Source organism: Oncorhynchus masou, chromosome 28, assembly GCF_036934945.1.
Source record: "Oncorhynchus masou masou isolate Uvic2021 chromosome 28, UVic_Omas_1.1, whole genome shotgun sequence".
Taxonomy (NCBI): Eukaryota; Metazoa; Chordata; class Actinopteri; order Salmoniformes; family Salmonidae; genus Oncorhynchus; species Oncorhynchus masou.
The window spans coordinates 48,939,849-48,955,191 of record NC_088239.1 but is presented as its reverse complement, the minus strand read 5'-3'; the positions used below and the strand labels follow the sequence as shown (position 1 = coordinate 48,955,191).

Sequence of the window (15,343 nt, the reverse complement as noted above, 5' to 3'; positions counted from 1 at the left end):
CATATGGGAGCATAGTGGGTAAATGCTACCTTCGTGAAAAAACCCACAGCAACAGCACAACGTGGCCACCATGTGGTGCTATAACTTTGGGAATAGGCTGCTACTCCACAGCAGGCAAACTGTCAGGAGGCTGACAGTCACTGCATTCTTTTTGCCTACTACCATTTGAGATGACCTAGTTATCAACATACCATTATCATGAGTAATGGGACAAATGACAGGCAATGTGCTTTGACACTTTTGATCAACCTCTTGGATAGTTATTGGCAAGGCTTCCGCTATCAAGGAACCAGCTACATCTGGAATTGTGCCTTCGCTGGATACATTACTTTTACTCCTGTATAGGATTTCCTATATCCACTACATATTGCCTGGCATTGCAGCGCTGATGTCCATAGACGAACTATTCCTGAGTTCACATTTTAGCAGAGGGCTCATTGTGCACTGAGTAGGCCTCGATAGAGAGTGGGCTGAAAGTGAGAAAGAGCACACATAGGTAGACCTGGGCAGACTCACATTGCCTGAATAGTGAGGCCTGCACGCCAATAAACACAAACAAACTCTCTGACCACAGTTCTAGACTTGCCCACAGTCTCATTAGCCGGCGCCGTCTGCCGTTTACTAACAGTTCACAGTAGAGGTCACTAAAATGTGCCGATGCAGGTAAAACGACGAATATTTTAGTTAAGAATCCATAAAATGTGCATTATGCAAATATATGCAAGTGCTATATTTGTATATGCAAATTTCATGCGATGCACCTTGAAATATTCTTCAATTGTTTACGTTTTTGCTAACAGGACAACTATCTTGGGAAAGGTGCATCATATCTTCAAATTATATTCTAAAGAACTGTCATGTGTTTTAATGACAGTATATTAATAACTTGTTGCATTAGGTTATGCGCACATCAAACCGATTGCACCTTAATTGATAGCCTAGTAGCCAATCTCCAGTTTGAGCTGCATGCCATAATGAAACTGCACTGGTAGAGTGCACTCGCACATACATGATTAGGTGGGCGTGGCACTATTAGGTTCAGGTTCCATTTCACCCATTCAAACCTCTAGCCTGCGCACTATCTCTTGCCCGTGGAGTTCACCGGTACGCGATCACGCATTTAGGAACCACATTATTCGTGAGTCGGGGAGCAGGCTATCCTACTAAACAGAGGATATAATAGTGAACTTGTTGACCGGATTTTATATAAGAAACGAAATCTACGTTTACCTATTTATCCACCCGGAGTAGTATATTCGTTGCTCACGGACATGGCAAAGGCATGCAAACTGTATGTCGGAATAGTCACAGGTAAGAGGCACCGTTCTGTGTTCCAGTTGAATAACTCTTCAACCTCACACTAACTTTATTTACTCATTGTATCTGAATATAATTTGCCTATAATCTGGTTAATAACTGACTTAGTACTGTTTTACAACATCTATCTCAAGATTGTATTTCCTTTGATATTTATATCTTACAGGTATTATTACAAATGTCTTTCTTATATTACCTCACTAGTTGTCGTTTATTCAAACTATAACTTTGGTATATGTAGTCCCGTGTAGTACAGTTGGTAGAGCATGGCTTTTGCAACGCCGGGGTTATAGGTGCGATTCCCACGGGGGACTAGTATAAAGAAAATGTCACTCTGCTAACGTCTGCTAAATGACTAAAATAGAAATAATCTTATGTGCCTGTCTATACTGTGATTGACAGCAGCAATTAGCATGCTGGTGTGACAGATGATCAACAAATGATCCCACCACTCCATAGCCCTCTGTTAGTAAATAGAGTTTCCCAATGCACATGCCAACAATATCCAAACCAATAACATGGACTATCAATAACCACATCTATTTGCTTCATAGATACAGTAGCTTTATTCCCCATTACCCACATTTGTATCATGGCAGGATTGTGTTGTCCTGAATATTCTGAAACACTAACAGTGTTGTTGGATTGAATGCAAGACTACCTTTAGTAAGGTTATCACAGTGTTGGGAATCCCAGAAACCCCAAAACCCAAGCTGGGGGTATTACTGTCAAATTACTGTCAAACATTAAGTTCCACAACCTTTGCTCTGTCCTTAACTGTCAGATTCTAAAATAATTTCATTGTATGGATTTGACTTGATGTTTGGGCATTGTGCGACCAGCTCTGTTTGTTTTCTGGTTGTAGCTTTGACCCTATGTAAATGCTCTCTGGCTGAATGGAATGCAACTGAGGAGCCGGCCAACAAGAATGTGTCCCGCTATCACCAAGGCAACACAAACAACTTCACAGGTATATTGTCCCCCCCCCTCCCCTCCCCGAGAAACATAAACTTATGGAGGGATAATCATGCCATGAAAGTTTGTTTGAAGTTTGATGAAGGCATACATAAAAGTGTTTCTTACCATCTGACATGCACATGTTTAACGTGTTTGAGTTACTCAGGTTTAGAAGCAACCTGTTGGATTAGAATAGGACGGTGTTTGTGATTATGTACACGGTACATTTTGTAAAGAGACTAAGTGCCCTTGAAAAACATTCTGATACTCAGTATTCCTGCTCTGTTGTTAAATTGAAGGCCATACTTCAGGACTGCGTCATTCACACAGTGGTTCATTCAAACAGTTGGAATATCAAATGCTTCTCCCCCCAGCCCTTTAGTATCAGGAGGAGGTGTCATGTACCAGCCCCAACAGAGACCATAGTGCAAATGAAAGCCTTCTTGCCACCAGTGACCGTGCAGTCATTGACTGTGCAGTCATTACGTTTCCTGTGAGTGGTATTGTGAAATGTAGCAACAGCTTTGCATGTGCACTGGGTTCGGTTCCTCACTGCTAATTAGATGTGCACTCTATAGACGGCAGGCTGACATCAGGTGTCCATTGAAGCAGCCTCGGTTAGGGCCTCCACTATTCAGGATTTGTCAATTGCTGTTTGATGATAATCCTCACAACTAAGAGGTCTAATCAACTACTGATCGTACCATTGTATTTACCCACATGGAGTGATACAGTGAAGTTTATTTTATCAGGGGGAGGTGGGGGTCGTTCCTGATTACCTCTCTGCAATGTACTATTCTTCTTATGTTCAGTTTACATTTGTTAAATGTTTCGTATTTCACCTTTCTTTAACTAGGCAAGTCAGTTAAGAAAAAAAATATTGTTTACAATGACAGTCTACCCCGGCCAAACCCGAACCCGATGACAGTGGGCCAATTGTGCGCTGCCCTATGGGACTCGCAATCCCAGCCGGTTGAGATACAGCCTGGAATCGAACCAGGGTCGGTAGTGAAACCTCTAGCACTGAGATACAATGCCTTAGACCACTGCGCCACTCTGCACCGTACTTATTCCTGGGAAATATGGTGTGATGACTGGCTGCACATACAGCTACTCAGTTAAATACCTAGATCAATTTACACCTGCTGTTCCTTTGTAACCAGATCTGCACCTATTCAATATTTAGGTCATTTTAAAGGCATGCTCTCATGTTTCACACTACAATTGGGGCTTTCTCCCTCTCTGTCATGTTAACTAAGCCTCATTATTCTTTTACCCACCCAATGACTCACTGGAAGGGAATAGAGGAGAATAAAATAGTGAAATAAGATTTCCATTCTCTTTACTATAGTGGTCAGAATGTTCTGTTTGTGTGTTTCTACACAGCTATTAAATTAGGCTGAGGAGGATATCAGTTGCTTTTTACTTTGACAGAATTTCATTAGTTATAAATCTGTAATTGACACATTATTATCCTCAATCACACCAGTCTTGCCCCAGTGGTCAGTTCAGTTCCTGGTCCTTCCTCAGATCATGATGCCAGGAGCCTATTTATATGACAAGTCACACTGGCCCCCCGGAGTCAGGTTACTAAGGGAAAACAGGGGCCTCATGACAAGTTTGAAAGGGGCCTCTCACTTCAAACTTGTATCTTATTCTACATCACCTTTTCAATGCAATCGTTTTTGTCAGAAGGATATTATATATCAAAATAGTGACTTTATAATCCCCCTTTCCCCTGTATTTGTCTCTTTGCACTTGCCGTAGACTCAATAGAAACTGCAACTCAAGCCAAATGGAGCGGCCATTTCACCAAATGTCCAAAGGAGTTCAGGAATTACTGTATCCATGGGTCGTGCCGCTTTGTGAAGGAACAGAACACTCCTTCGTGCAGGTAAATCAACTCACCCGGCCCTTACTGTGGGCCCCAATCATTTATCTGTACATATCCAAGGCAGACGGTCTCAAGCCAAGAACATGCTGCGTACTCAACATTCACTGCAGTGAAAACATGTTTCATTTGTATCTATTTTGATAACTGTCGCAGCATTTTTGACCGTTATTATTACAAGTATGAAGTTCATGTTCCTGATAAAGAGGTTCTGTTTTTACTTTCATGTGGACAAGTAACACTGAAATCCCTCGTTGACCCTACTGAATGTGCTGACCTTGTTTACTGTGACCCTGCACAGAACTCATGCACTTAAACTAAAAGCAACAAGGCAGACAGATGTATGATTGGTGTCATATGGTCTGACTGCATTTCATCAAGCATCTCAGAATCACAATCAGCGGGACCAGTTAATTTGGAACAGCTCGACTAGCTGATCTGACAGACCAGCATCTGCTTGTTTTCTCATAGCCTAGGCGCTTCAAGTTATTTTGTTGTTTTTCTTTCGGGCAACAAGAAATAGGAACAATAAAGCAAACTTGTTGTGCACATTTTAATCGCAGCAGGTGTGTTTGCTCTGTCTCAGATGTGAAAAAGGGTACATTGGGTCCAGGTGTGAGTATGTTGATTTGGCCTGGCGTATAGGAGACCAGAGGCAGATCATCATAGCCTGTGTGATAGCAGCGTTGGTCTTCCTCATACTGCTCATCATATTCATCTGCATCTGTGCACAGTGAGTAAAATACACATTCTTTAAGTAGCAAAACAGACAGATTTACTTTATGTTGCGACCTTCCTGTCCGAGGGTGTGTGTGTGTGTGTGTGTGTGTGTGTGTGTGTGTGTGTGTGTGTGTGTGTGTGTGTGTGTGTGTGAGAGAGAGTGGGAAAGGTGAACATACAGCTTCATCTCCTCACAGCCTGTCATACTAGCCCTGGGATGGGATGTAAGGAATCTGTGTGTATCCCATGAATGGCCAAGTTTTAATGAAACGCTTGTGGCCATGTTACCTTTGGTTTTCCATCAAGCTGTATGTATCTGCCCTGCTCTCCCCTCTCATTTTTTACCCAAAAGAGAGACAGAGTGCCAGGTGTTGTATCAGTTTAACAAAAGAGTCTTGTGTGCTTCAAGAAAATACCGTACATAACTAAACTCTGTGATACTGCGAGAATGTTTTTGGTGAATAGGTCATGTGAGAGTCAGGACAGATGATGCCATCACATAAGTAAATGATGTCATCACAAATTGGAATGGGTTACTTTCTAATATTCCTTTTCTGTCTCAGTCGACACAAACTTTGCAGGCGGAAGAGGAGAAGAAAAGAGGAGACGAGGAATGGAACAGAGAAGCTCAATATGATTATGATGAACACAAATGGCACGCATGAAGCATCATCAGATTCAGTAGAAACCTCAAACATCAATGCAATATGATTCGGTATGTACTGTATCTCTGAGTTTCCAAGACACCTTGGATGTTTTTCTGACCTTTGATGCCCCTTTAACATCATTATCCTTAGTTTGTTCTCTTGTTGTGCCAAGACACACAGCATCTCCAGCCGTTCTGATTCCAGTGGTATTGTAAAAGACAATTCAAAAACTGACTAGACTCCTCTTATTGCTGTTGGAAGGTGATATTCCCCAGTTGGATCAAGCCAAGCATCACATTCTAAATCAGCTCACAACTGGAGGGAGGCCCTGAATGGGAATAAAGCCTGGTGCTTGGCACTGCCTAAGCCCATCCTTGAACACATTGATACATATTACACAGACAGAGAGGGAGAGCATTACACAATGTTTCCACACCCTATATAGTCCATTTTCTGTTTGAGCCAGGCTCGTTGCAGGGTGACTTAGTATCTGAATTTGGCTGTAACAGTCAGATCAAAGCAGACGTGCAGCTGGTTCCTCACTATGCCTGCCTGGCTGCCTGCCCCTACAAAAGGTAATATGAACACACACGGACCTAAGAAGACTCGGGGCATAGTGATGGATGTGGAGCTGTTAAAGTGGTGTTCAGAGGCTGGGTCTGACAAGGAATCTGGGGTCATTTTAAACATGCTATCCATCTCTCTTTTAACTGCTTATTCAGTGCTTATACAAAAGCTGCTCTGTAATTGTGTGGCAAAAACACATTTCACTTCTACAGTAACAGCTGTCGCTTTTTTATCTTCCAGCGACGGGGGTCTATAAATGCTGTTCTCCTGCCGGACGGGATGATGGCCTTGGTTATGAGTGAACGTTGGAAAGAGAGGGTGCTTTAACGTCACTGAGGAGCTACACAAGCCTGTACTCTCCAGCTGCTTTTCACTGCCGACCATAGTTTACAATATGGACAGTATGGACTATGTTCTGTGCAGAAATATAGTACAACACAGAGAGACTGTCACCATGAATCCACAGAGATCGATCGAACTCAAAACAGTATCTCCCTGTGCGTTCTGTAAATGTGATAATGTGATGAAGTTGCCCTTTATAGACTCATTTATGCAAGCAAAATGTGAATGGTCATCAAATCACAGTAAGTTAGAGTTAAACCTTTTTTAAAGTTTATGTATCATGGACACTGAGCTCTGAAGGAGTAGGCCTTTTTATGGACTGTAACCACCTCTTATTTGGGCATAGATTTAATGATTAACATGTATTCAAGCTAAAAGTCCAGGTATGCTTACCCGTGGATGTGGCGTGTTATAATGATGACTCATGGCATGTATGTGGGACGGATTATACTATGTCTAATGCAGGTAAATGATCCATATAATAATTAGCTGGGTGCTTACATTTGCTCTATTGTACACGTGTATTGGATTTGTATTTGTATATTTTTATTTTTGCATATCCCACTCCCCCTGAGAGTGGGGTCACAGCTAGGGATCCACCATTATTGACAGAATCCCTGGAGCAATTAGGGTTAAGTGCCTTGCTCAAGAGCATATCAGCAGATTGTTCACCTAGTTGGCTCGGGGATTTGAACCAGTGACCTTTCGGTTACTGGCCCAAACCTCTTAACTGCTAGGCTACCTGCCGACCCTGATGTCACCTTATGTAACACACTGTGGTCCATTTGACATTCCTTGAACACATGCTATTATAATGATGTTAATATTGTTATTAAGCTCTAATAGTTTCCAGCAACTGATGTATATACATACTGTATATTGTTACATGTAATCAATGCAGAGACTCCTTCTAAGGGCCAGGGTTGATGTTACTGACTTAAGTTGGAGGGTGCCCAAATTTGGGTGAGAAGGATACAACGATAACTTGTAGTGAGCGCATTTGATCTTTATATTTCGAGACATGTAGTCTCCTTGCTACCAGAACAACCCTGCCTGTGTGTTCATTTGTGCAGCTGTAAAGTAGTCCACTGTTGAAGAAGATTTTGGGGTTTTCTCAGCATCCCAGAGTTTCACAGCGTGGATGCAGCCCTTCGCTTCTTCAGCTATGCAAAAGTGAAACATTTCCATTAAAACATTTATTTGTGCAGATATGTTATTTTATCATGTTATTTTGGGAGACTTTTTGTCGAATATCGTTCTAAAGTCCATGTGTGTAAGTTAGTGATGATGATTTTTTCAATAGTCAAAGGAGCTCTGAACAACAAGCCTGTGATCTAAAGTTCTGTATATCCCATGATGTGCCTCGGTAGAGTTTCTTCCTCCTGACACCCTGGTCCTGACACCCTGGTCCTGACACCCTGGTCCTGACACCCTGGTCCTGACACCCTGGTGTAATACGGTACCATCCCACCGACTTGATTGCACTTCCCTTTGTGTAGGTGCTGTTGTGCTGCCACCATTTCTTTTCTCTGCCTCGACTGGCCCAGTTCTCACCACTTTCCTACTGTCCCTCAGCTGATAAAGATATCAGATAAGAACCCTGCTGTCTCTGGAAGGGTTTCTAAGTCCTCTGAAGTTTCGGCCGGCTCAGTCGGCAAGTTCCCTCCCATGCCAACTAAAACTAGGCAGAGCAGAACAAAGTATGCTGTTGGATAGACCTCTGGTTTCACCCGGTCTATAAATAGTTTCCCCTGGCCTAGTGTAAGTATGTGATCACAGAACGATAGGAATCCAGCAGCCACATGGGAAGGGTCATGTGACTGAGGACTGCTCCATGGCTGGGCTCTCGGGATTACAGCAGAGCCACGTTGTAATACTGTTCAATCCCAACAAATCAATAGGTTTTAAGACTTACTGCAGTACAGTACCTGAACTGTACAGGATTTGTTTCACTTGTTTGGACATGGAACTCCAATTTATTCATTTTGTTATCACAGATTACAATAATTTGTTATTTTTAAACACAAAGTCTCAAACAATACAGAACATACACCTGACAGGATAATAGAAATGTGGAAGCCTTAAGTAGCCTACAGTACTCTTCTTTAATGGACAAACAACCTCTCTCCTGGTTTGGTTGTTACGAGCACATGGTGAACTTTATCCCCTGACATTGCGGCATTGTTCAAAGGGTTCTGTGAAATGGCAGCTGTGAAATGTGGGACGCTTTCTATACAATAATGGGTGTGTCTCAGGAAGAAGCAGATAAGAAACTTGACTAATAAATTATATCACATCATCCACCATTTACTGATCTTAGTCAGTGGCCAGGTAAATACAAACGGCAAAACTAAATATCTCCATTTACCCTGTATGGCCACTGTGACCCTTGAACAGTTTTATAAACCATTTTTGTTTATAGTATTCACATTTCTATTCAATGGTCTTAGCATGATAATCCTGAGGTGTAATTGTCTCTTCCTCTGCCTGTCTGTTACACCACTAACTCATTGGGAAGGGGTTACATACAGTATATGCCATAAGAAACCATCTTTCATCTTACACTACTCCATCTACAGTTGAAGTCAGAAGTTTACATACACTTAGGTTGGAATCATTAAAAGGTGTTTTTTAACCACTCCACAAATGTCTTGTTAACAAACTATAGTTTTGGCAAGTCGGTTAGGACATCTACTTTGTGCATGACACAAGTAGTTTATCCAAAAATTGTTTACAGACAGATTATTTCACTTATAATTCACTATATCATAATTCCAGTGGGTCAGAAGTTTACATACACTAAGTTGACTGTGCCTTTAACAGCTTGGAAAATTCCAGAAAATGATGTCATGGCTTTAGAAGCTTCTGATAGGCTAATTGACATAATTTGAGCCAATTGGAGGTGTACCTGAGGATGTATTTCAATGTCTACCTTCAAACTCAGTGCCTCTTTGCTTGACATCATGGGAAAATCAAAAGAAATCAGCCAAGACCTCAGAAAAGAAGTCTGGTTCATCCTTGGGAGCAATTTCCAAACACCACGTTCATCTTCACAAACAATAGTATGCAAGTATAAACACCATGGGACCATGCAGCCGTCATACCGCTCAGGAAGGAGACGCGTTTTGTCTCCTAGAGATGTACGTACTTTGGTGTGAAAAGTGCAAATCAATCCCAGAACAACAGCAAAAGACCTTGTGAAGATGCTGGAGGAAACAGGCACAAAAGTATCTATATCCACTGTAAAACGAGTCCAAAAATCGACATAACCTGAAAGGCCGCTCAGCAAGGAAGAAGCCACTGCTCCAAAACCACCATAAAAAAAGCCAGACTACGGTTTGCAACTGCACATGGGGACAAAGATCGTACTTTTTGGAGAAATGTCCTCTGGTCGGATGAAACAAAAATAGAACTGTTTGGCCATAATAACCATCGTTATATTTGGAGGAAAAAGGGGGAGGCTTGCAAGCAGAAGAACACCATCCCAACCGTGAAGCATGGGGGTGGCAGCATCATGTTGTGGGGGTGCTTTGCTGCAGGAGGGACTGGTGCACTTCACAAAATAGATCAGCATCATGAGGATGGAAAAGTATGTGGATATATTGAAGCAACATCTCAAGACATCAGTCAGGAAGTTAAAGCTTGGTCGCAAATGGGTCTTCCAAATGGACATTGACCCCAAGCATACTTCCAAAGTTGTGGCTAACAAAGTCAAGATATTAGAGTGGCCATCACAAAGTCCTGACCTCAAACGTATAGAAAATGTATGGGCAGAACTGAAAAAGCGTGTGTGAGCAAGGAGGCTTACAAACTTGACTTCATTACACCAGCTTTGTCAGGAGGAATGGGCCAAAATTCACCCAACTTATTGTGGGAAGCTTGTGGAAGGCTGCCCGAAACGTTTGACCCAAGTTAAACAATTTAAAGGAAATGCTACCAAATACTAATTGAGTGTATGTAAACTTCCGACCCACTGGGAACGTGATGAAAGAAATCAAAGTTGAAATAAATAATTCTCTCTACTATTATTCTGACATTTCACATTCTTAAAATAAAGTGGAAATACTAACTGACCTAAGACAAGGAATTTTTACTAAGATTAAATGTTAGGAATTGTGAAAAACTGAGTTTAAATGTAGTTGGCTCAGGTGTATGTAAACTTCCGACATCAACTGTATATTCACAACTTTGTAACTATTTTACATTTCCAATACTACATACTGCCATCTAGTGTATTAACATGACACTGCATTACAAGGTTTTGAAGACATCTGCGGAGAAACGGATATCAGTGTTCTCGGTGCTCCTTCCACTTTCTATCTTCATTCATGCAATTAATGTGCAGGCAGTATTGCTTAATAACTATATACTGAAAGGTCGTACCCTTTTATCAATGTTTGCTGAAAATGACATACCCAAATCTAACTGCCTGTAGCTCAGGACCTGAAGCAAAGATATGTATATTTTTGATACCATTTGAAAGGAAACACTTTGATGTTTGTGGAAATGTGAAATGAATGTAGTAGAATATAACACATTATATCTGGTCAAAGATAATGCAAAAAAAACAAATTCACATTGTTTTCTGTTCCTTCATCTTCCTTCATCATGAAGAATTACATTACTGCACAATATTTTGTATCAAGTCTGCCCAAATGTGCTGAATTGGTCATGTCACGCCCTGGCCATAGAGAGGCTTTCTATTCTCTATTTTGGTTAGGCCAGGGTGTGACTAGGGTGAGCGTTCTATGTTCCTTTTTCTATGTTTTTGTATTTCTTTGTTTTTGGCCGGGTATGGTTCTCAATCAGGGACAGCTGTCTGTCATTGTCTCTGATTGAGAACCATACTTAGGTAGCTCTTGCCCACATGGACTTTGAGGGTAGTTGTTTTCTGTTTTGTGTTTCTGCACCTGACAGGACTGTTTAGTTTTTGTTCATTCTCTTTGTTATTTTTTTTTTGCGTTCAGTTTAAATAGAAATAGCATGAACACTTACCACGCTGCGCTTTGGTCCACACCTTCTTCATACGACGACCGTTACAGGTCAACTGATACGTTTTAAAGTATGTAACTATAGAGAACATTCAAAAAGGCTATGATAAAACATTTAAGTCTACACACTCCCAGGAATGTCATACATGATGGATCATTAGCTTATACACTAACTTCACACATCTAGATGGTTGGGTGGGGTGGGTGTGGTGCTAGAGACAGCAGTGGGGTCAAACTGTAGACCCCAGTTCCTACATTTGATTTGATCAAACAAAACTATGCTACATTTTATCACTGGGACCCTCAGGATGACAAGTCAGAGCAAGATTACTGAATGTATGTGGATTATTTACCTTCAGAGGTGAATGTATCAAACCACTAGCTGTGATTAAAGTTTTTTGTTCTTGTGCACTCTCCACAAACAATAGTATTTTTTCACTAATAGCTACTGTTAATTGGACACTGCAGTTAGATTGACAAGAATATTTAAGCTTTCTGCCCATATAATACATGTCTATGTCCCGGAAAGTTGGCTGTTGTATGCAATGTCATTCTAGTCACAATAGCGCATGTTAGCAACAACTGTTCCGGTTTAGGGACACCAATCCCGTAGAGGTTTCCCTCCCTCAGAAGCCAACTGTGCTATACACACTGTACTCCTTAAACTCATCTCTGGACCTCAAAGCAAGTTACATTGCGCTTTTCATTGTTCCCCTCTAATCAGGGACTGATATAGATCTGGGACACCAGGTGGGTGCAATTAATGATTTTACATCTACATTTTAGTCATTTAGCAGATGCTCTTATCCAGAGTGACTTACAGTAGTGAGTGCATACATTTTAATACATATTGTACTGGTCCCCCATGGGAATTGAAACCACAACCCTGGCTATGCTCTACCAACTGAGCTACACGGGCCAATCAGGTAGAACAGAAAACCAGCAGACTCCAGACCTCGTAGGGTAGGAGCTGAATACCCCATGCTCTATACCATTATATAGACGAGAGATGTATTATTTATGAGTCTTGTTAGTCAGTAGCAGCAAATAGTAAGCAGACCCAGGGACTGGGGTTGAAAATTAGCCGGCTGGCTAAAACCGGCACTTTTACTGAAACGTTGATTAATGTGCACTGTCCCTGTAAAAATAAAATAAACATTTCCTCTCATTGCATGACTGTGCCATGTAATGCCTGGATGTGCGTAATTCCTCTCCATTTATTAGTCTCCAGTCCAGTGCACCATCCATCTGTTGACAGCAACTTCAAAGGGCTGCATCTGTCACAGAAGACGTGGTAGTCCATGTCTGGCAGATGGAGCTCAGGATGCCCCTTTCCTGTGATCACCTGGCACCGTCTCTTAGATGGAATGGCATAATTTGCTACTGCTGCCTTCTCATCCAGTGGTTTTACGTCCAGCTGGCTGGGGATGAAACCTGATGCTGGCGGAAGCTCGACTCGTTTACATACAAAATGATGAGCAATCCATATCAAACAATGTGGTGACATTTAAAGAAACGTAGCTAATATGTATAATCATTTCCTCTGCTGTTTTCAACGACTGTTATGACAGTGTAATGGGGAGTTACATAACTGGCATATGGTTGGTGGTGTTTACCTGTTTCAAGACTCATGTCATTACCAGTTCTCCCTGCTCCTCCGTCCTTGTCTCAGGCTTGGATGAATGAATGCACTTTTTGCACGCAAATGCATATCCCAGGAGTGCCACTTCGCTTTGAAATGGGATTGTGTTGTCTTTACTGTGTTTTATGTCCTTTTAAAGATGCATCCCAAGAGAGGCCTGATCCATTTTAATGACTTGCACTACACTACCTTGTGACACTCCCTTTTCACAACCTTGTGAGACTATTACACACACTCCATTAGGACACTCTTTTAATCAGGACTCATGAGCAATGACTGTACATGAGTGCCCTCTGGTGGCCAGACGTCTCAAATGTGACTTTCAGAAAATACTTTAGTGAACAATGAGCAAACTGTATCGGTGTCCTGTAGTCCTCTTATTTTCCACAGGGGCGCAGCATATCATTTCCTCCTGTGCAAGATACTCAGTGTGCCTTAACATTGGCCAATTATAGCAATGTCACAGAAAACAAGCTCAATCAATGAAACCACTAGCCAGGATAAAATCAATAGCCTGAGTACTTTATGTATTGAACCATGATGCCAGTGGATAAGCCATACTTAAATTGTATACTGAACAAAAATAGAAACCCAACGTGTCAAGTGTCGGCCCCATGTTTCATGAGCTGATATGAAAGATCCCAGAAATGTTCCAGACACACAAAAATCTTATTTCTCTCAAATGTTATGAACAAATGTATTTACATCCCTGTTAGTGAGTATTTCTCCTTTGCCATGATAATCCCATCCACCTGACAGATGTGGCATATCAAGAAGCTGATGAAACAGCATGATTATTACACAGGTGCACCTTGTGCTGGGGACAATAAATGTGCAGTTTTGTCACACAACACAATGCCACAGATGTCTCAAGTTTTGAGGGAGCGTGCATTTGGCATGCAGACTGCAGGAATGTCCAACAGAGCTGTTAACAGAGATTTTAATGTTCATTTCTCTACCATAAGCCGCCTCCAACGTACGTCCAACCAGCCTCACAAATGCAGACCACGTGTAACCACTCCAGCCCAGGACCTGTGATCGTCTGAATAAAGCCTTTTTTGGTTGAAAAACTCATTCTGATTGGCTGGGCCTGGCTCCCCAGTGGGTAGGCCTGGCTCCCAGGTGGGTGGGGCTATGCCCTCCCAGACCCACCCATGGCTGCGCCCCTGCCCAGTCATGTGAAATCTATCAGTGGGTCAGGGATGGTTCATCATGTGGAAATGGCTTGTTGTTACTGGCACCAATGTCTGTCCTTTTCCCAGTTAGCGGTTCTATTTTTTTGTTCCAAGGGCATAACTTTCACAGTTTTTTGGATTCATATGGCAATGATTTGTGATTTGACATTTGTGATTTTGATGCGTGCGTTGTGGTTATTGTCTTCCTGAAAGATTCACTTGCGGCCAAGTTTCAGCCTCCTGGCAGAGGTATCCAGGTTTTTGGCAACCAGGTTTTTCTGCATATGCATTGATCTTTCGAAGGCCAAACACACAGCTGGTGTGTGTGGCCAAAGGCTTCTATTTTCTTCTCATATAAATACCATACCAACAAGAAAATCATAATCTCTCCTGTTATTGGTAATGGTGAGAGGTTAGCATGTTTTGGGGGCATGATCTTTGTGCATCTGTAACTTTCTCACTCATCATTATTCACGATTCATTCACGCTCATCCATAATCATGGTAGCATCCACATTAAATGTTCCGAAACAAATTAGATTCTTATTTACAATAAGAAAATGACTCCAAAATGACAAAATACATTATTTGATCTTTTGTTCAAGGTCAACACTTCAGATCCATCCTTAAGTCTTCACAGAGAGACAGTTTCACCCCAAGCTATGGACCACGTGTAAATCCTGCCGTAGGAACATATTGTTCTTTCAGCAGTAGAGAGTACACCGGGTCTTTCTCATCAGGGTCAGTGGCCATGGACTGGTAATGGTAGTACATCCACCTGTTCATTTGAAATGATTAGCCTGGGGCAGTTCATTAAAGAAGTCTGCTGGAACTATTGGCAGTTACTCCCTTGTGAAACTAAAGTTTAGATTGGGGGTATTAACAATGTGCATCTATCATCACATCAGACTATGTATAATTTAGAACACATTCTAGTTGCGCCTGAGTTGATGAACAAGTATTAGAGGACGTACCCCACAAGCACTCAAGTGATATTTTATCAAACAAGATAATGTGCTGAATCTTCAGAACAGATTTACCTAATGAACATAAATGATTGTAAATCATGTTTAACTTCTTCCTCCATCAATGCCT

General features: G+C 41.7%; 1 protein-coding gene across 1 annotated transcript; it reads left to right on the top strand.

The window, feature by feature from the left end:
- Window positions 1–1,064: 1,064 nt before the first annotated feature.
- On the top strand, window positions 1,065–7,662 carry btc (betacellulin, epidermal growth factor family member). The gene is made up of 6 exons (XM_064942364.1): window positions 1,065–1,311; window positions 2,183–2,287; window positions 4,042–4,168; window positions 4,752–4,898; window positions 5,449–5,600; window positions 6,340–7,662. The coding sequence occupies exons 1-5, from the start codon at window positions 1,272–1,274 to the stop codon at window positions 5,594–5,596; spliced, it is 567 nt and encodes a 188-aa protein (XP_064798436.1). The 5' UTR covers window positions 1,065–1,271; the 3' UTR covers window positions 5,597–5,600; window positions 6,340–7,662.
- The last annotated feature ends 7,681 nt before the right edge of the window (window positions 7,663–15,343 follow it).

Coding starts and splice junctions, on each gene's coding strand:
- btc (XM_064942364.1), top strand. CDS start 1,272: ATGGCAAAGGCATGCAAACTGTATGTCGGAATAGTCACAG. Junction 1,312..2,182: donor GTATGTCGGAATAGTCACAG/GTAAGAGGCACC, acceptor TTCTGGTTGTAG/CTTTGACCCTATGTAAATGC. Junction 4,899..5,448: donor TTCATCTGCATCTGTGCACA/GTGAGTAAAATA, acceptor TTTCTGTCTCAG/TCGACACAAACTTTGCAGGC.